Source organism: Phymastichus coffea, unplaced genomic scaffold (genome assembly GCF_024137745.1).
Source record: "Phymastichus coffea isolate CEN01 unplaced genomic scaffold, Cenicafe_Pcof_1.1 PCOF00001, whole genome shotgun sequence".
NCBI lineage: Eukaryota > Metazoa > Arthropoda > Insecta > Hymenoptera > Eulophidae > Phymastichus > Phymastichus coffea.
The window spans coordinates 14,683,645-14,704,763 of record NW_026706812.1 but is presented as its reverse complement, the minus strand read 5'-3'; the positions used below and the strand labels follow the sequence as shown (position 1 = coordinate 14,704,763).

At 43.3% G+C, this 21,119-nt stretch overlaps 1 protein-coding gene across 9 annotated transcripts in view; it reads left to right on the top strand.

Moving 5' to 3' along the window:
• The window catches only part of LOC131663027 (TBC1 domain family member 22B), a 224,426-nt gene that overhangs the window by 82,665 nt on the left and 120,642 nt on the right, over positions 1 to 21,119 (top strand). For all 9 annotated transcript variants that reach the window (XM_058933515.1, XM_058933241.1, XM_058933335.1 and 6 more), the window contains one exon: positions 13,868 to 13,998. In XM_058933515.1, coding sequence (XP_058789498.1) covers positions 13,868 to 13,998 — 131 coding nt within the window. The remainder of the gene's footprint in view (positions 1 to 13,867; positions 13,999 to 21,119) is intronic.

The window sequence follows — 21,119 nt, the reverse complement described above, 5'->3', positions numbered from 1 at the left end:
CTTCAGCCTCTGTTGCTGCACGATGCTGGTGCCAAACCATTGGCGTGCGTCCTCGAGGAAGTCCTGATAGCTGATCCAATCCTGGTGGTTGTTTAAGTACCAGGTTTGGGCCGCCCCCGTTAGGGTAAGCCCATCAGCATCTCTTCCTCGGAGATTCCGGCGGCCATCCGTTGCGCTTCCAGCTTATCTATGAAGACGTCCACACTTTGGCCTTCACTTCCAGCAAACTTAACCTTCCATCCTCTCACCATTTTTCCTACATCTCGGGTCGTGGAAAACCCGCCGGTCGTATTTTGGTGCGACCCCGCCGATGGGCCCATGCTGTACCTGGGCAGATAGGTGCTGTTGAACCTGTTCTGCCCTGTACTGTGTCCCAGTCTGTCGGTGGTGGTCGGTTCTACCTGCCCAAAATTCCGTCCGACCGCGGTACTATGATGAATCCTCGGCTGCCCTCCTGGGTTCGGTGCAGCGGAATTCAAATGGGCATTCTGCTGTCCGCCCCCTCCTGAGGGCTACGCTAGGGGTGGTTGGTGCGGCCATCGCGCCCTGGGCATTTGATTGCCCCTCGATGGCGTGCTGCCGCCCGTGTCGCTCGGGTAGTGAAGCGTGAACGTATCCTGGAAGCGCGCGCCTGGGCGCGGATTGTCTGGTGGCGGGGCGTCTTGTTCAGCATGTGCCTGCGCTTCTTGCGCGTCCTGCAGGTCATCCATGTCGTTTTCTAGCATTCCGACTCTGTGCTGGAGTGTCTCGATTTGGCTGACGATTCTGGCTTGTGCTGCGCACACTCCTTGCATCAGCTTTGTCGCTTCCCGAACCCTCTGGTTGTTTAGGGCCACGGACTTTTCTACGGCTCGAAGTTGCTTCAGCCAAACTCCTATTGCTTTTATTAATTCCCGTGAGACCTGCACTGGGTCTCCTCCGGTTGTCAGCAAATCGTCGGCCTCATCTTCGGGGTGCTCTGGTCTTGGGGGCGATGTTGGTGCTTCGCCCGTGTGCATCGACTCCTCCAGAATCAGCCTCGTTAGCTGCATATCCATTTTTGATATGAGCATGTCATCGGTCAATGCTATTTGCAGTGGATGTTCTGCGACGCCCGTCGCCTCCGCCAACGCTTCTTGCTCTTGCAGGATAAACGTTGTCCTCTGTTCCATCCTGGCTCGCATGGCCGACGCTGGTGACGCTTACGACGTCTGCTGAAAATCTGACGCGGTATAGTCTCCCAGCATCCATTTCTGCAGCCGGCTCTTCTTTACTGCTATGTCGCCATCTACTTTTAAATCTAGGGCTGCCAGTGTCCTATGTAGCCCATCTTCTTGTAACTCGGCGATCCATTGCTGAACGCTTACTTCTGGATTTCTCAGCGTTCCCATTATTAATTGGTTGCGAGCGCTGTTGTAAATGTCAATAATCGCCTACTACGATTTACAACCTCGCTCTAACAACCTAGCGCACGTGAGTGAGTTCTTGACTAAATGGTGGCCGACCAAAAACAAATTAATCAATCGCGTCTTAAATTCCAACGAATTCAATGCTCCAACGCGAGCTTTTATTTTAATGGCCTCTCAACACACGGCTTGGGGCGCGCCGCTCTACGCAAAAAAAAACAATAATCCTACCTATCAGCAGTACTAACTGTTTGTTAGTGCCGCTGTGTTATTTCTCTTTTGGGCACGCCCGGTGTTGCAGTTCGTTGGGGTTACTATTTGACGATAGCTAGAATCCGAGAAAAGTTCGATTCGCTTCGTCTGTTATAAGTTCAGCGTAGCAAGGCGGCTTACGACGAGTCAAAACAAAATATTGAGAAGAAAAGAAAATTTTCAAAGCAAAAGCAAAAACAAAAAAAAATATATCGACCGCTGCGAGGAGTCACACACTACTACTCAAAAAAAAAATCAACGGAGAAAATCAGAGAAAAAGAAACAAGTAAAGTCAAAAAAAAAAACAATGATAGAGAAAAAAAAACTTCTCACAACTGTCGGTCGCCTTGCTCGCGCGGGCGGCGGCACAATTTTCGCTGTCCGCGCGACTGCCGTCGAACCTATCTAGCGGCGTTGACGACTAGGAATTTTAGTAATCGCGATACTCGGCTACAATGATACAATTTTAAACGACATAAAAGTCGTCAAGGCCGCTGTTTTCCCCACGAACTCTAACTCAAGCCGCGTGTTTGTAAACACTCACGCGCGCCTGACACAAAGACTCTCTCTCTCTCTCGCGCCGGTTTCGACCTGTCGAAGGTTGCCGCGCGCCGGTCAACCGTTGTTGCCCGTGATTATAGCTAGTTGGGCGCCACTGTAACGGCCCGTAAGAGATTTAGATTATTTTCACAGCCCGTTAGAGATTTTACTTTCACTGGTCGGTGCGGGGCTCACCGCCGCCCCGATCAGCTAGCCGCTTCCTGGCGTTCCGCCGAATACGGGCGGGCACGCGCTGCCCTGAAAAGAGATCGCGAAAGCACGGCTAATGCACGAGAGCGTGCGTGAGTTCTAATCACGGGCGTGGGAAGGAACAGAGATGACTTCCTGGGTACGACCAACACAACGTCAACACTTAAACAAATTAAACCAAGCTTTATTTATTCACATGGACTTTTTCTCCATACAACATCGCATGCCGAGATTTCGCTCCGCGCATTAATCCAGAGAGAGAGAGACGCTCGCTCGCGTAATTAAACGCACGCCGAGTTATCACTTGTCAAAAGAAAGGAACTCACCGGGAAGTAGCTGCTGCAGACAGACTACCCTTTACCCGTCGCCCGCGTTATCGCCCTCGTTCGGGCGGGCAAGTTCTGCCCCTGGTGATCGCCCACTCAAGACGACAGCCCACAAGTTACGGCGATCTTTGAGGATAGTCCACAATTTGCTCACGCACTCGCACTTTTATCTAACTCCAGGTCACTTTCCTTTTTTCTTTTCCTTTGTGCACGCGCGCACGTGACGATCCCTCTAGCTCGCCGGTCTCAGTCTCCATGTCGAAAATCCTCTCCCCACCCCAGTCCGCCGCTGCGGCACGCATCTGCCCTAGTCTCACTCTCTCTCTCTCTCTTCCTTCTTCGCTCGCTTGCCCGCTCGGCCATGCTCGGCCTCGCGCGCGGACAATCTTCCGCGAAAACGGTCCCGGCCGTTATATTACCAATAAATAAAAAAAAGAAAAAGATGGAAATTAGTATGAAAAGTCAAAATATATGTAGTATCGTATACGATGGCTCTTACGTAAATATATTTATGTATCTACATACAAATATAAATATACATGTATAGATCTATAAATGATAATTAGACCTCGTGTTATTCTCGTGTTTATTTTTAAGAGATATTTCTTGCCATTTTGGTACTATTAAAATAAAATGTATTAAACATATTTTTATTTATCATAAATTATGTTTGAGTAACAGATATATTTTATAAAAAAAAATGGGATACCCCACGTACGGAGTAGAAATCAATTATTTTAAGAAAAAGCAACTGATAAATTCAATTCTCCCAAAGTTAGGTCTTTTAGCCTGCATTTGGTTGGGAAAGGGTGGTTTAGGGGGTTTGGTGTATTAGAGGCAGGTTTGTTAGTTGAGGTAGCTCGCTCAGGCGTAGGATTAAATTATTTCAGGAAATAACAAACGACTTAACATGTGTTTCCCAGGGTTAGGAGGTTTAGCCAGCTTGTGTTTCAGTAAGGGTGGTTTATAAGGGTGGGGGTTAGATAGGTTCGGGGTAGGTGGATAAGAGGTATGTCATTCAACTGGGATAACTCGCTTATGGTGTAAAATTCAATTATTTGAAGGAATAACAAACGACTAAAGTTACTTTTCCCAGGATTAGGTAGGTTAGCCTGCATGTGGTTTGGGAAGGGTGGTTTATGGGGATTTGGTGGGTTAGAGGCAGGTTGGTTTTGAGGTAGCTCGCTCATGCATAGGATTAAATTATTTCAAGAAATAACAAACGACTAAACTTGTTTATCCCAGGGTTAGGTGGATTAACCTGCTGATAGTTTGACGGAAGGTGGTTTCTAGGGGATGAAACACCCTTTAAACATATTTTTTTTTTAATCCGGAAACACGTCAATTTAATTTTGGTATTTTCTCATTATCAGTGCGATTTTGAAATCACTCGATCTGATTGCGTATTACATGTCATAAAACAGTACAAAAAATAGTGGTTGATTTTCAGGGTGCATTTCACCTTTTAAAAGCCCTTACGAGCCGATAAAAAAAACACGTATCTAATTTTTTTTTAAGTACTACAACATTCCCAAAATCATTTAAATTGGTGAGGTCGGGTTGGGGTGGTTCCCTTGTAAGATATTGTATATCCTCTTTTCTATTTAAAGTGTTTTTATGTAAGTCGATGTGTAACATTTCGGATATTCTGCGCTTCTTATAATTCTTTTCATAATCCAATATCTTCTTTTTGTAAAAGATCTTGGGAAGTTTTTTAATTTTTCAAACAACCCGATAAATCCAATAAGCAAAAAATCGCTCAAAGGAACTCGAAAAAATTCACACTTGTGTTTTGATGAATTTCAAGGAATTTTGTTCCTTAAATTTTTTTTCCAAAGTCATTTCCTTCTGAGTAAAAAAATCGCAGTTTTTTATTTTTGAAAATTTTCAAAAAATTATAACTTTTTTATTTTTCATTTTAGCGAAAATGGTCTCTGTTACTTTTTTGTAGGAAATGAGCCAGATTTTCATAAAAAAATATGAAATATTAATTTTTTTAACATTTATTACTAAAAATTTGAAAAATAAAATTTTTTGTTTACGAGTTTGTCTCTTGTAGCCGCCATATTGGAGCCACCATGTTGGATTTTGCAAAGACGCACACAGCATCAGAAAGTAGATATCCTAAGCTTTAAAATGAGTCGTTGCACGATTTTTTTGGTCACATCAAATTTTGGACACAGCAGTGATCCGGTTGACATGGATCGTCCCATATATATATATATATATATATATATATATATATATATATATATATATATATATATATATATATCTTGAAATACTTGATTTCTTACTGTATTGTAACGTGAGTGGCTACGAGCTATTCATTTTAGCCTATAATAATTTGACTACGAGAGAAATCAGGTACACACTTATACCTATAATTAAATGCCTTTAAAATTACATTTGCAACTTTATTGTTAATAATTTGTTGTTTTACTGTTAATAAAGCCTGGAGAGGTGAAGGAGCAAATGTGCTGACGAAACGTTGCTGAATATAATTATAATTAAGTGAATTTCCATCTCTCACTATTTCCCTTCTTTCCATTATTACAAAATTTATCATTTAAGAAAACTATAAGGGAATCAAGACAGTATGTTACGTATTAGGTACTTTTTCTACATACTTTTCAAGGAAATATTCCACCAGGGCACTTACTTCTTCATTAAGTTTCATGTCCACAGTTGCTCTATTTTGATATTTGCTGAATTTTTGACATAGAAAATATTTGACTTATATTCCAATTTGACAGAACTAAATAACTTAAATAGCTATATTTTTTACAATAACGGTTTTAAACATAATGACAGTTTGAAGACTGACAAGAATAACCTTGCATGGAAACTTTACTTTCGGTTTCTGAAAAATTGAAAATAAAATAATGAACTATACTTTTGTTTTTATTACAATTGTTGATTTTGTATTTGCTTCATTTTTTATGTCGGTAAGTTAATATACAATAAATAAGACGTATATTTCACCAACGTTTGGAAAAATGAAATTTGAAATGTTCAAAAGCAAGGAAGATGCAAATTTAAAATGATAAATGTGCATTTACAATGATAAATATTCATTTATAATGGTAAATATGTATCTTTCATGTATCTTGTGAAAAGGAACTGACCGTAAAGAAAACATTCCAAGAACTTAAGATCTTTAAGAAGTTTACTTTGTAACGAGCCGACTCGTTACAGGGAAAAATCCGCTGAATATAGAGCCAGCGCGTGCCATGCGCGGGCCAGTTGCGTAGAAAAACCGTGCGCGAGCGGAGAGTAGAGAGAGAGGACGGTGAGGGGTGGGGGGAGTGAGGAGAGACATTCACGTGTGAACCGGCTTGCCGAACGGAAGTATACAAAGGAAGATCACTGCTCATTAGGGATAAAAGAAAAAGTGAGGTCGAATAGGGGTACCGAAGCAAGTACGCCAAGAGTGAGTGTCATCGCCCAGGTGACACAGGATTTGACGAGTGTCGAGAGGATCAAGAGGAGGAGACGCCTCCCGGGCAACGAGAACCGTCACGTGAGCTCGGCAACTGAAGAATTGGCGGCTAAATCTTGCGTGGAATTACAGCGAAGAGAAGTGAGTAACTTCCCCGATACGTAATTAACTGCGAAAAGGTCACGTTAAATTAGGCGCGCGAGAGTAGGTCCGTATATCTCTCTCTCTCTCTCTCTTACGGCAAGACACCGCGCGTTGTAAATGTGCGACTGAGCAGTGCGTCATTCGGAAAAGCTCTCGGCCTCTTTCTTCATGGAGCATGTATCAAATGTTAAGTGAATAAAGGGTGTATGTAGTTGATCGGCCGCCTTGCTTATTGACGTGGGCAGAAGCGCACGTGCTTCCTCTGCCCAGCCACCCGAACCCACCGACTTCCCCGCGTGAGCAGTACGCCGAGCCCGCATTTGACGAAGCAGCCGGCACAACAGCCGGGAGGTAAGTCCTCCTTCGACGAAGCGGCGGTTAGCTTCGCAACGTGGAAGCGACGGTGACTGATTCTTGTTAGCGGATACCGATTTATTCTCTCGGATAAATCACAACCGTTACAACTTATGGTTGCTTATTCAAGATGCTTAGAGTTAAATTCTCTTATCTATTCGCGTAAACCACAGTATAATAACACCATAATATTAGACTTAGATATAATGTCATTGAGATAGAATCTTAAATTAGCGAAAGATTAGTTCGGGAAATAGGATGATACTGGTATCATTTATGAAATTCCACGTGGAAATAGACAAAAGCTATATAAGTTCTATAAGGCAAAATAAAGTGTCGATAAAGAATGAAATATCTCATTTCTCTGCCTAGATACATAATATTTACTTATTCAAATCAGAAATTAGTGAAGTAAGAAACAATAACTTACAATTACTACAAGTTTATTCATTACATTTGATTTTTATCGGTCCTCCACCTACTTTGTGTAAATTCAAGGCATTTTTACGGTAATCATATAATGATAATTCATGTCTTTTATTATTGCAAAAAACTATAGCGGTTCCATCACATTTTCTGTCATCATTTCGCGCGTAGATCTCCCAAAGGTAAACGAAAGTAAAAGCTCCAGTTTTTGTGTCATATGTTTTTCTATTATTATGTTTCTGAATTGAAAGTTGTGACGTTAAACGTCTTATTAGCGCTAACAGCCCAACCATGCGACTGCCGGCGAGGGCAGCACCTGCCGGTTGGGACAAAATATAATGAGGGAATTCGGCATGAGACGAGACGGAACGTGCGCGTATGAAAATGAACCAGTCGAGGATTAGCTACCGATACCTCCAGCCGCAATCAACTAATAAGGAAAGTTTTTCCCGAGTTTTTTCCGGAGTGCAGAGACAATTAGATAAGGAGCGACAGGAGCCGTGCTTTGGATAATCGAGACGAGTGCGTGTAAGTAAGCGTGAGTGCGGGGTTTCGCCATCGAGGGCGAAACCAAAAGCGTGAACCGCTCGATCACAGACGCAGATTTTCACGAGACGCTATCACGAACTTTTTCTTTCGTTCTCCGTGCGACTGCTATTAAGGTAAGCTGGCCAGCTTAATTTCGCGATCGCTACGTAATTGACGATAACTGATCTCTCGTACATCATAAGAAGCATGCATGTATTAACTCGGCGAACAAAGAGCGGCGAGCGATCCGACTCTGCATGTTATTGTCGCGCGCGCTCTTTGTAAACATAAACACGCGGGCCGAACACAGTGTAGAATTAAGAGGCAATAAACGATCCCGCTTGTGATATTGATCGTAATTCTGATGTAGTTATTTCTCACTGGTAAATAGTTGGTTGACTGACACCCATTCCCTCCTGCTCTCTGATTTTCGAATTTGAACGTGTAGATAATCCCGCGCGCTCTTCGATACGATCGCGCGCATAAATTAAATAAACGGATAGCTACCCCGTTACAAGGTATAGTAGCCGGTTCTAAACATTGACCTTGCGCTCAGTCAGCCAGCGACTTAGGTGGCAATCAAAGTGTTGTTGTGCACACTTTGACTTAAAAGCCACATAGTAAATATCGCCTCTCTGTTAGTTAGCTTGAGAAGGCCCGGCGCGACGATAATTTGTAAACAGTCGTTGTAAGCGCGTGCGAGTGCAACCGAACGACTCTTTAGCCAAACGGTAAACACCAATACGTTTTGAAAGTTGCCGCAAATCAATAATATTGTACCCGTTGGCCCGGGGAAAACTAACACCAGCAACATTCAAACATAAGAAACTCAAATTGATAGTTTTATTTAATATAGTGTTGTCTTAACGTAAATGTACTTTTTTTAATTATTGCTAGCTACGGTTATTGGTGACTACGCACATAGACGCTCGCTATAATATTTTAGATACTAACCAACACAGCCGCGCTAATAAACAGTTAGTGCGCCTGATAGGCAGGATCATTATATTGCGCAATAGCGAGCAAAGAGTCTTTCGGTAAACACAACGTTAAATGCCATTTGTTGAGCCTATTGTCGGCTAGTAAAATAAACATTTTTGCGTGTTTGCTTGTAAATACAAATATAGCATTTGCATTCGTATCATTCGTAAAATAAGCGTGTAAATCTGTATAAAAACTAGTCGCGACATAACTAGCAAATGACAATGGACTGCACTCAAAAAGAGATCGAAGACTGGGTGTTGACGCGCCAAGACGAGGAAACAAATGAATACCTTGAACACTTGGAGCTCAAGACAAGCAGGAATAAGCTCTCGAGAGCTGGACGACTGCAAAATTGGTTATTAGGCGACTACTCTGCAGCGGACTTCGCGGAAGTCGACAACCAACACGGCAATCCAGCAAGAAGGGCAGCCCTACGCTCGGAGCTCATAGTATCCTTATGCGCGGAACACACAGCGTCCGAACAAGAAGGTGAACACCCGCTAGCCCAGCTAATGCAAAGTGCAGAGGTGATATCGCGGATTCAAGAAACAGCAATAAACATCACAAACGTACTGGACGACGACGAGAGTACGAGCAGTAATAAGTATATTACTATAACGGCTAATGATGGTAGCCAGTTTCAACTCCCGCCGACATTTGCGGTAATGATCCAAGACCTCATTTTCCGGTCCAGAGAAAATGAGAAGAAACTCGAGCTGCTAGACTTATTAAGAGTAAACGTGTCGAATCTAACGAAGGTATTAGACCAGATATATAACAACTGCAGCAATGTCAAGAGCCAACTGGACGACCTATCGGCCAGAATGAGCGCATTGGAAAATGCCGAAAACAGGAATGTACAGCAAAATAATGCGAAATTGATAATACGAATTCCGGCGAAATGCGACAACAAGAAAACACGCGTAGGAGCGTAGCATTCTAAGATATCTTCACCTATCATCACGACACCAGGTTACCCCACAGTACTCCAGCTGGACCCAGACAGAGGCTCACGGGAGCCACCGGCAGGATCCCCCGCCGGACGCTCCCTTTCGGAGAGGGTGGACAGCATTAACTCAGTAGAGTTAATGTTGAAGTAAATATCCACCCACCGAGCACGTGGTCATCTCAGCAGACAACAAACTCTTGGTTGACTACAAGGGATGTTGGTCGCATTGTCCGAGGATGGATACTGAAGTTTTCAGGAGAGGGCATTGCGAATATTGACACCTTCCTGTCTAGGCTGGACAGCTTGAGGAACGGCGCGGGACTCACGGAAGACGAGATGCTCCTAACGGTATCGGAGCTACTCGTCGGTCCCGCCCTCACCTGGTACGAGGCGATGAAGGAGGAATGGCTCTCCATGGCGCTCCTACGCCGAATTCGAGATGGACGCTAGAGAATAGTTTGGGACCAGTGTGCAGCAGCAACAGCGTCTAATGAGGGAAATTCAGAGCCGATATCAGGGTCCCGACGAACCCGTGAATGTTTACGTCGCCAACATGATGGGCCTGATGAAGCGGCTGAACCTCCAAATGACGTCCGATTGTCAATTGGACCTGCTGCACGCCAACTTTCTCCCGGACATTCAGGGCCAGGTGCGGAGATCCGAAGTGAGCTCCATACGAACCCTGAATGCGCTGGCCACGGCGGCACAGAATAGCTTGCACCAGAGAAAGTTAGAACGGGTGGTACCGGATCCACAATCAACGCTGTACCCGTAGTTGGCGTACAACCCTCGCACCGATAGAAGCAAGTGCCGCAAGGGCAAAGTGGCATCAATGTCCAGTGATAAGCCGGAGATCAGCGACCGGTTGGACAGGATGGAGAAAGTGCTTGAGAAGGTGACGCACCAGGTCGTCTACACACCGACGCCCTCGGGGGCGACACCTAGTCCGAGCCTAGAGGCAGTTGATGGCGAAAAGAAGGCACCACCCGCCGATCTACTGAGCCAAGTGCTGTTATCTCTCAAGGAGATATCTGAAGGGATGAAGCACAACCTCGTTGGAAAAAACTTGACCTCGGAAGACCGCACTAGGAAGCCGGATCTCCTCGAAGACGGGAGAGAGACTTCTCCAAGCCACTCAAGTGCATCGAGTGCGGGTTATTGGGGTACAGCAAAAAGTACTGTCCCCAATGCAATAAGGGAAACGAGGAAAGGAGTGGTTAGGTGGGGTTGACCCCACTCTTTCGTCCCCTAAAATAAGCCCCGTAAACGAGATCTCGCGGCCTTCGCCAACACAGTCAGCGCCGATAGTAGCAAGCGTGTTGAGCGACGAGAGCAAGAACTCCCCTGGTGGCGCCAATGATGAACGTGGCGGTAAAGTGAACGTGGAGAGAGAGGGTATTGACTTTAGTAAAGCTCAAGACCCTGAAACGGCCGAGGTGGTGGCGAATGGATCGCACACGACCTCGGGGGCGCGGGCAACGGCAGATAAACCGTCAAAGGGTAACCCCATGGAAACTCCGATCGTCCGTACCAATGTGGTTCGAACGACAAGTGGCATCACTTTACTACGCGAGAGCACAGTGGCTAGCGCTATGGTATGCAAAGAGCAGGGCTGTAGAGCCGCCGAATCTGTTTCGCAATATTCCTCGGAACAGGAAACGCGCTGGTGGTTGCCGGTGAAAACAGGAGACTTCCAGATACGGGCTCTCTATGATCCGGGAGCTTCCACCACAGCAATGGGTAGTAATGCTCTGCAGATAGCGTCTGTGCTAGGCATCAGGTTAGATACCACCCACGCGGGTACGGTAGGACTACCAGATAGTCGTAAGTTAACGATCGTCGGTCACGCCATGTTGCCGTTCACCGTGGGGGATATGACTGCCGACGAGGGTAGCTATCCTCCCAACCCTCATCGATAAATGTATCCTAGGAGTGAATTTTGTTAGACTGTTTAGAGCGGTACTTGACCCCGACGATAATACGTTGCTGTTCAAGAAATCACAAACCAAGATGAAGCTAGAGGTAACAAGCTTAGAGGCTGGTCCGAGATTAGCTACGATCGGACTAGCCGAGGTAACAGCCTCTCAACAGGCGATATTGCAGAGGACCATAGGCGAGGCCTTATCGGAGGGCCCCGTGGGACTGTTACATGTGACTGTTACAGGATGAAGATCAGCTTCGAACAAATCGAAGAGGCAGCAGCCGCCCTCATTAGGCTGGACCTAGGTCCCGCCGTCGAGGGGGTAGTGCACGCCGCCCTGCACCTCCTCGGCAAGAAAAAAGAAGAGGAGGAGCAAACACGGATGCGAGCTCACGCGAGCTCATCATCCGTGATATCGAAGAGGTCGCCGACGAACAGTCCCCGCGCCCTTCGACCGTGCAGGGCGTCGTGCGCGCAGAATCTACGCCACTACCCGGACCACCAACGGGGGCAATCCCCAGGAAGGCCCCACAGACCTCTGTAGGAACGCAGACGGAGGGAGCCTTCGCTGATGCGACCTGGCGCCCCAGCTTCACTAGTCAGGCATCCTCGCCTGGTGAACGAACCTGGGAGGAGATAGTGGAGGGTTGGAGGGAGGTCGAACAAGGCTGGACGACCCTCAATACCCTCCAACGAGCCGTATACGCGGAATACGACGCGTATGCGGATGCGGGACACCGCCCCAGTGATATGGATTACTGGAGCAAGGTAGTGTCCCGCCGGCGCCAGTTCGCACAGGCGCTAAAAGACAGGCAGCGCCGTCACCGCCAGGCCCTCGAGGGCCCGGTGGGTGACGCACCTGTTGGTCTCTCCCAGCCTCCAGTCGTCGGAACCAAACTAGCGGCTCCGGAGGCCAGGTCGGAGGCCACGACACATCGGGGCCCGCGGACGTGCGGGGTAAACCTCGTGGTCAATGTGGACGGCAGCAACGAGGGTCAAGCAACGGAGCCCATCCACCTAAATCTTGTGGTAGGGTCCACGGGTGAAGACCCCAAGGTCGAAAGGCGGCTGTGGTGCGCCCCGAACCGGCGGGACGGGTTGCCGCTGACCCCTAGGGAACGAGACCTCCCTCGTGGCACCCGCTCACAGTGGGAGGGGTGCAACGTATGCCACTACCCCGGGGTGACCCGCACAGACCGGTGTCCCCGTGTCAGTCAACACGTCGACCTGGTCCAGGAGAGGCTGGGATGGGAGGTCCGCTGCCGCCCTTCGCTGGACGCAGAAGGACGGGAGATGACCAGTGACCAGCCAGTTTGAATATCCCTGCCCCCGTGGGCATGGCCACACCCACACCAACACGCAATAAAGTTTGCTCAAAGTATCACAGAGAATATGACCTTTTATTGTCCTTCACCCTCTTAACCTCCAAAAGAATAGCGCTAATGATTCTATCGTCAAGGACTCCTTAGGTCCAGACTGGATGGGGGCTGTGACGGTAAATATCTTATTAGCGCTAACAGCCCAACCATGCGGCTGCCGGCGAGGGCAGCATCTGCCGGTTGGGACGCTACGCTATAATGTGGGAATTCGACACGAGACAAGACGGAACGCGCGCGTATGAAAACGAACCAGTCGAGGATTAGCTACCGATACCTCCAGCCGCAATCAACCAATAAGGAATATTTTTCCCGAGTTTTTAAGTGAGCGTAAGTGCGGGGTTTCGCCATCGAGGGCTAAACCAAAAGCGTGATCCGCTCGATCACAGACGCAGATTTCCACGAGACACTATCACGAACTTTTTCTTTCGTTCTCCGTGCGACTACTATTAAGGTAAGCTGGCCAGCTTCATTTCGCGATCGCTACGTAATTGACGATAACTAATCTCTCGTACATCATAAGAAGCATGCATGTATTAACTCGGCGAACAAAGAGCGGCGAGCGATCCAACTCTGCATGTTATTGTCGAAACATAAACACGCGGGCCGAACACAGTGTAGAATTAAGAGGCAATAAACGATCCCGCTTGTGATATTGATCGTAATTCTGATATAGTTATTTCTCACTGGTAAATAGTTGGTTGACTGACACCCATTCCCTCCTGCTCTCTGATTTTCGAATTTGAACGTGTAGATAATCCCGCGCGCTCTTCGATACGATCGCGCGCATAAATTAAATAAACGGATAGCTACCCCGTTACAAAGTATAGTAGTTATACCGATGACACATAGATAATAATCAGTGTACCAAAAAGTAGATGGTGGACTAATTTTAGCCGGATATTTTTTTTTTACTATTATATTATGTAATATACACTAGAACCAAGATCAAGCAAAGACGTCTCGATTATTGATGTAATATTGTATGTAATTTAAAAAATGTCGTATAATATGATCTTATTTGTTACAGATGGAGAAAGTAAGGTTGATAAATTCCAACTGCTTCTTGAATCTTCACTGCTAAATTTAGACGAGTTAAGGCAGCTGTCGTGGTCAGGTATTCCAGCAAAATTAAGATCAGTTACCTGGAGATTGTTATCAGTAGGTTTGAATTTTAATATAATTCTTGCTACTTATTTTGTATACAAGGTGTCTCAGACCCCCCAAAGTGTGCCGAAAAAGTTTTTTTTTTTCAAAAATTGATAACGCAATTATATATAAATCGAGTACGCTCTATCGATTGGACGTAAAATCAACTTCCGGTTCCAACCAGAAATGACCTATTCAGACCGGAAGTGCATGAAAATCCATTTTTTTAAATGGAACATGCATACTTTTTTTTTCAGATTCAGATTCTACGGTAAAAAATACGAAAGTTTCATAAGAAGAATTTTTTGAAAAAAGTTGATATTTGACCTCTAATTGACGTCTGAAGTCTGTAATCCACCAGTTCGTACTCAAGCTGCGAATATGCACGTTTTAACAATGGAATAGGATAATGTGGCTCCTCTAAGAGGTTTTCGGGGTCACTGAGTCCGAATCCAAGGTGAGTTTGATCTTATCAGGTCATTTTGAGGTCAATTCAAGGTCATTTAGAGGTAAAACAAAAAAAAATATTAGATTTATCAAGAATGAAGTACTTTTAAAATTTTAGCCTTAATATTACAAAAATATGAATCTTGTCGTTTTTTCATTTATTCTTGTTATTATTAATCTATGTATTTACATAGCGTACTTTTATGAAATTAGGGGAAATGAAATTCCAAAACAAATTAGTTTAGCGAGATAAAAATCTTTATTCTCAAAACATAATAGATTTCGTTGCAGTAGCAACATTTGTTTATAATAACATAAATAATGAGAATATGTTTTATGAGAACCTATCATAATGAAAATTTTTATAACATAATTAGATTTTATCTTCTATTGTTCTGTAAATAAAATTTTTTTATGAATAACGCTGAAATAACTGTGCGAAAATAGACGGTGAAGATTTGACAAAAACTTTAATGTTCAAAATGCGCTCCGCCTTGAAAAATACATGCTGGAACTCTTCTTTGGAAATTATCAACAGCTCTTCTAATTTCTGCTGCCTGCAGCGACCGAATTGCATCCGTGATTCTGCCAATCATATTGGCTCTCGTTGTCGGACATTCTTGGTAAACTATGTCCTTTCCTCTTCCCCACAAATAGTAATCCAGGACAGTTAGATCTGGGGATCGAGGTGGATAATTGACAGGACCAAACCTTCCAATCCACCTATTGGGGAACATACGATTCAAACTATTTCGGCAGATATGTGCCGTATGTGCAGGACATGCATCTTGCTGAAACCACATTTCACGCCGTAACTGCAGCGGGATGTTTTCCGGGGATTTTGTGGTGACCAATAACGACAATTCGACGTATTAACTTCTGCATCACTCTTGAAGGTACATTCATCCGAAAATAGAACAGATCTGTGAAACTCATCTCTTTGGCGGATTGACCAGTTGACCAATTCCCTCAGTTCTAATTCTTCTAGACAGTCGACTAAAAACCTTTCGAGAATGAGGAGATCTGTCAGGGTAGCGTCGTCGCCACAATTGTTCAGCAGTGGCAAATGATCCTGCTTGAAAGTAAACTTGTTATGATATTATAAACAAATGTTGCTACTGCAACGAAATCTATTATGTTTTGAGAATAAAGATTTTTATCTCGCTAAACTAATTTGTTATGGAATTTCATTTCTCCTAATTTCATAAAAGTACGCTATGTAAATACATAGATTAATAATAACAAGAATAAATGAAAAAACGACGAGATTCATATTTTTGTAATATTAAGGCTAAAATTTTAAAAGTACTTCATTCTTGATAAATCTAATATTTTTTTTTGTTTTACCTCTAAATGACCTTGAATTGACCTCAAAATGACCTGATAAGATCAAACTCACCTTGGATTCGGACTCAGTGACCCCGAAAATCTCTTAGAGGAGCCACATTATCCTATTCCATTGTTAAAACGTGCATATTCGCAGCTTGAGTACGAACTGGTGGATTACAGACTTCAGACGTCAATTAGAGGTCAAATATCAACTTTTTTCAAAAAATTCTTCTTATGAAACTTTCGTATTTTTTACCGTAGAATCTGAATCTGAAAAAAAAGTATGCATGTTTCATTTAAAAAAATGGATTTTCATGCACTTCCGGTCTGAATAGGCCATTTCCGGTTGGAACCGGAAGTTGATTTTACGTCCAATCGATAGAGCGTACTCGATTTATATATAATTGCGTTATCAATTTTTGAAAAAAAAAACTTTTTCGGTACACTTTGGGGTGTGGACGGGTGGTCTGAGACATCCTGTATATACAGGGTGACCCAATTTAAACGGACACCGTAAATAACTCGTGAGGGACGGCCCTAATCGAAAAAATGGTATAGACCAAATTTGTAAGATATCGAGAGAGAAGTCAGATGGTGTCCTTGGATTCGACCTTGAACGCAATTCTCAAGGTCATTTGAAGGTTAACTTGGAGTTTATAAATAGGAACCCTACTTTTTTATTGTGGGAATGAAAAGAGCAGGAAATTGTACGTTTAGAATGGTATGTTTAGTTGCAGTAGCTGAGGTCATCTCAAGGTAATGCAGACAATTTTAAACTCTACAGCACAAGTCCTCTGGTAGAACCCCAATAAAAAAAATTGTGAAGACCAAAGTTGTAGGATATCGAGGGAGAAGTCTGATAGTGACCTTGGATTTGACATAGTCCATTAAGGTCATTTCAAGGTCAAATTTTTTTTTTTTTTAACGGTACCGTTTCTTGACTTTGGATTTTGAAAGCGCGTAAAATGTTACGTTTTAAACGAAGTAGTCAATTTATAATAGAAGAAACGATTTTTATCATTTAACGTACCATTTTCTGCGTTTCGTGATCATTATGAAACTTGATGTCCAGGACCTACGACGAGGACGTAGCAGGCTGGATTATCAGATCCCATTGGGATCCAGTCAAGAATTAAAGCCCAGCCGATGAAGGCAAGACGCGAAAATCACGTATAAGGTCGAATCCAAGGTCACCATCTGTCTTTCCTTTCGATATCCTACAACTTTGGTCTCTACTATTTTTTCGATTGGGGCCGTCCCTGACGAGTTATTTGCGGTGCCCATTTAAATTGGGTCACCCTTTATATATATCGTCGGAAATAAGCACTTACATTATTAGCATTTTGCAAAATGACTAACTTGGTGGTTACAAATATACATATCGCTTATTCTTTGATTTTGACTATTTCGATTATTATTCGAGACCCTTGTTTGCTTATATTAAGGGGGGGGGGGGGGTTGTCGTGAAATTTCATTTTCTGTAAAATGTTTTAGAAAAATTTGTACGTATGGATTTCGGTGTCCTCTATAACATATAAAAAATTCAGGAAACCTAGCTTCACTGGATACGAGAAAAAAATCGTAAAGTTGAATCCTTATACATGACATCTTATGGGGAAGACCGTTCACGCAATTACATAGTTGCCAATAAGTCTGAAAGTTTTCTGTAGATTTTAATAAAAACCTAGTTTGCTAAAGAGCAAGGTTGTAGCTATAATATAAAAAAATAAAAAATATCTTTCGCTTTACCGTTTTAGAGATAATAGCTTCGAAAAAAAATACTTTTTTCGTTTGTCTGGTATAACATGTGGCCACGTATGAACGTGTGGCAACACCGCTGACAATGCAGTGCTTTGTAGTGCACTGCGCCGGTGCAGCGTATTGCAATGGGGTAATTAAAACGTAACACGCTAGACCAAAACTGTTTTAATTTCGATATGGTTCATTAAATTGTATATTAACATGAAAATAGATGCAAATGCTATGTACATATATATGTGAAAAGATAGGACAAATGAATTAAAAATAAATAATAAATAACACCTTTTACTTTTAGTCAATATTTGTATACGGTGTATCTGTTACTTTTTTCAAAAAATTAACGAAATTATATATTATAAAAATATTTAAAGCTCAAGATATCTTTGTACGATTGCTTTTCAATTAGAATTATCTTTTTAAAATCAGTTTTGCACTTTTTCATAAACAAGATAAATATAAATATATTTTTTTATATCCGACTACATATTATAACGAGTGTCGCTCGTTAAAGGTAGAGCCTAAGCGCTCCCATCGCGTGGGGCGACGCAAAAGCCGACCCGCGAGAACAAATCAGAGGAGGAGAAGCGGAAAGCGCCCGCAAGGCGAACGAACGAAAAAGCGGGAGAGAGAAGAGAGATTAGGGCACCGACCAGCGCGTGTTAGGCGCGCATAGCATGTGACAGTAGGAAAAAGGGGAAGGGGAATGAGAGCGATTAGATCGAGGTGCGAAGGAGGAATGCATGTGAGTAGTCGAGTCCGTACCTGCGGGCAAGAAAAACACGAGCGACGAGTGATTGCATTGGAAATTTAAGGAGCTCCTCGACCGATTTCATACGAAGACCCGGTGGTCCCAAGGTCGCTGGGAATCACGGCTCAGAGAAGGGTCATTCGCTGCCCATTACTGCCAGTTGCCCAGAGTGATCTGAGGCAACAGTCAAGGATTGCGGGCAACTGCGAACTCGGGCAGGGAAAACCTTGACCGAAAGGCGTGTTGCGTGGAAGGGCTAGAAACCAACGCGGCCCGTGGACACCGTCGAGGATACCTTATCAGCAGCGACTCGTTCCCGCAGCGTAAGTCTCCGACATTAAATGTAAATGCCCGCGACCGGAAAGCGAAGCTAGATAGTGCTCGTCTTTCTTTCTCTCATCGCGAGCGTGAGATACCCGGCAGAATCTCTCGGCCATAGCGTTACCATTGTAAGATTGAGCGCGACAAACAAGAATAAAACTGCAAATCTTGCGACAATTGGCTGAGAGTTTATCTTTCAAATTCCCTTTGGTTTTCCTCTCCTGACGCCCATGACAGAACCTGCCCGACCTTGAGTCACTGGGCAACCCGGATCGCCGCACATGTTCTCCACGTGTGGGTTTTCAGGGGCTCTGGGGCGAAAGGTGAGAAGATCGAGGCTGTCCGAACGAGCTGATCGAGGCGGCGGTTAGCCTCGCGACGCTGGGAACATCCTTTCTTTAACGGGTGAGATTTTTGTCAGCACGCCGAACGAAATACCCCGTTACAATATTTAAAGTAACAATTACGTAACGATTACATTATATGTTATACATATCTTCAAGTTTTTTTAGTTAACATTTCACGTATCATATTAGTTATTAATATAAGTAATAAACCAATGTTTCCACTATTTGTAATTGGCCATAAAGTCAATTATTTTTTCAAGAGTTTTTTTATTCTTAGTTACTATTAGTTTTCCATTTATATTATTTATTACTCTTTTAAGAAAGCAAATTGACTATACCATCGCAACATTCATTTTTATACTTTGTAAGTAAACTATCAAAGTTGATATCAACCAAACTCATTTTTTGTAGAATGCCAGCGATTGTGATATTTTCAAAGGACCTAATTAACTATTCATTAATTGTCTAGTTAAGAAATTTTGACAGTGAAATGTTGAAATGTTGACAGTGGTATATGGTGAGTCTACTTTGAGTAAAAAAAATGTTTACAAGTAGTATAAGCTCTTTCAAGATGATCGAGAAGACATCAACGACGAACCTCGCTTTGGACACCCCAACACTTCAATAACTGATGACAGTGTTAAAGAAGTGAAACAAATGGTGTTCAAAAATCGTCGAACCACTATTACAGAAGTAGCTGAAGACGTCGGCATCTCTGTTGGCTCGTGCCACGCAATTTTTTCCGAAGTTTTGGGCATGAAACATGTAGCAGCAAAATTTGTTCCGAAACTGCTTAATTTTGAACAAAAGGACCGTTGAAGGAGCATCGCTCAAGAGCTGTTAAACGTCGTCAATAATGATCCTGATATGCTCAAAAGAGTCATAACTGATGACAGATCCTGGGTTTATGGTTATGACGTCGAAACTAAAGCCCAATCATCCAAATGGAAGACTCCAGAAGAGCCAAGACCGAAAAAAGCACGTCAAGTTTGATCAAATGTCATGGTTTTACTCACTGTTTTTTTATTATCGTGGCGCAGTACATCAAGAGTTCCTACCATAAGGCCCTACGGTCAATAAAAAATATTACCTTGAAGTTATGCGCCATTTGCGCGAAACAATACGAAAAAAACGACCGGAATTGTGGGGAAACAATTCATGGTTTTTGCATCACGATAATGCATCTGCTCACTCATCGTTTCTTATGTCGAACTTTTTGGCCAAAAACAAAACCACAATCATGCCTCAGGCACCACATTCACCGGATATGGTCCGCTGCAACTTTTTCCTGTTCCCAAAACTCAAGAAACCCATGAAAGGACGGAGGTTTGGAACGATTGAGGAAATTAGTAAAGAAAACATTGCTGGAAGAACTCAAGGCTATACCAGAAAGTACTTATCAGAAGTGCTTCGAGGATTGGAAAAAACGTTGGCACAAGTGTATTATATCTGAGGAGGATTACTTTGAAGGGGACAAAATAAATATCGATGAATAAATAAATATTTTTTCATAAAAATAAAAATTCACTTACTTTGTGAGCACACCTCGTATATGCAAAATTCAATAGTACTCGAAGCTGCAGCTATTTGTAATATGTCACACGATTCTTCAAGTCCTAACGTCTCTAGATCGAAGAAAATAAGTTTCGATGCAGTGTCATTCATGTTTACCACTTTATCCAAGACACAGTATTCGTGGAATTGATTCCAACATTTGTTTGGTACGTGACACTTTCAGATTTCTCGTTTTGCTTGCGCGAGTTGATTCATTCAGCTTTTCACAGTAACAAAACATATTTTGAGTTTTCAACTGTAACGAATTAGCTACCACCACTAGTCCGTAATCTTCATTTTTTGTCAAAACCGAAGAAGCGACTATAGTCACATGCTGCTGTTTTAGAGAGACATTTACTCTTTCGAGTTCTAGAGCTTATTATACAATTCAGACTCTTGTTTGTCTGCCTAGAAGCAGCCATAGCATATTGAGCAAATTTACTTGTGTATCTGTTCAATACCGCTTTAATGTGTTCGGGGGAGGTTATCTGAAAAATGAGAAATTTATTTAAGAACAAACTCCCACGATGCAGAGCAAACCGCCTCTCCGTTAAGCCCGTATGATAGTACGTGTATTCGCCTTAACTTCAGATGATTTATCCTAGTTGTCTTCTATCGAACGGAGT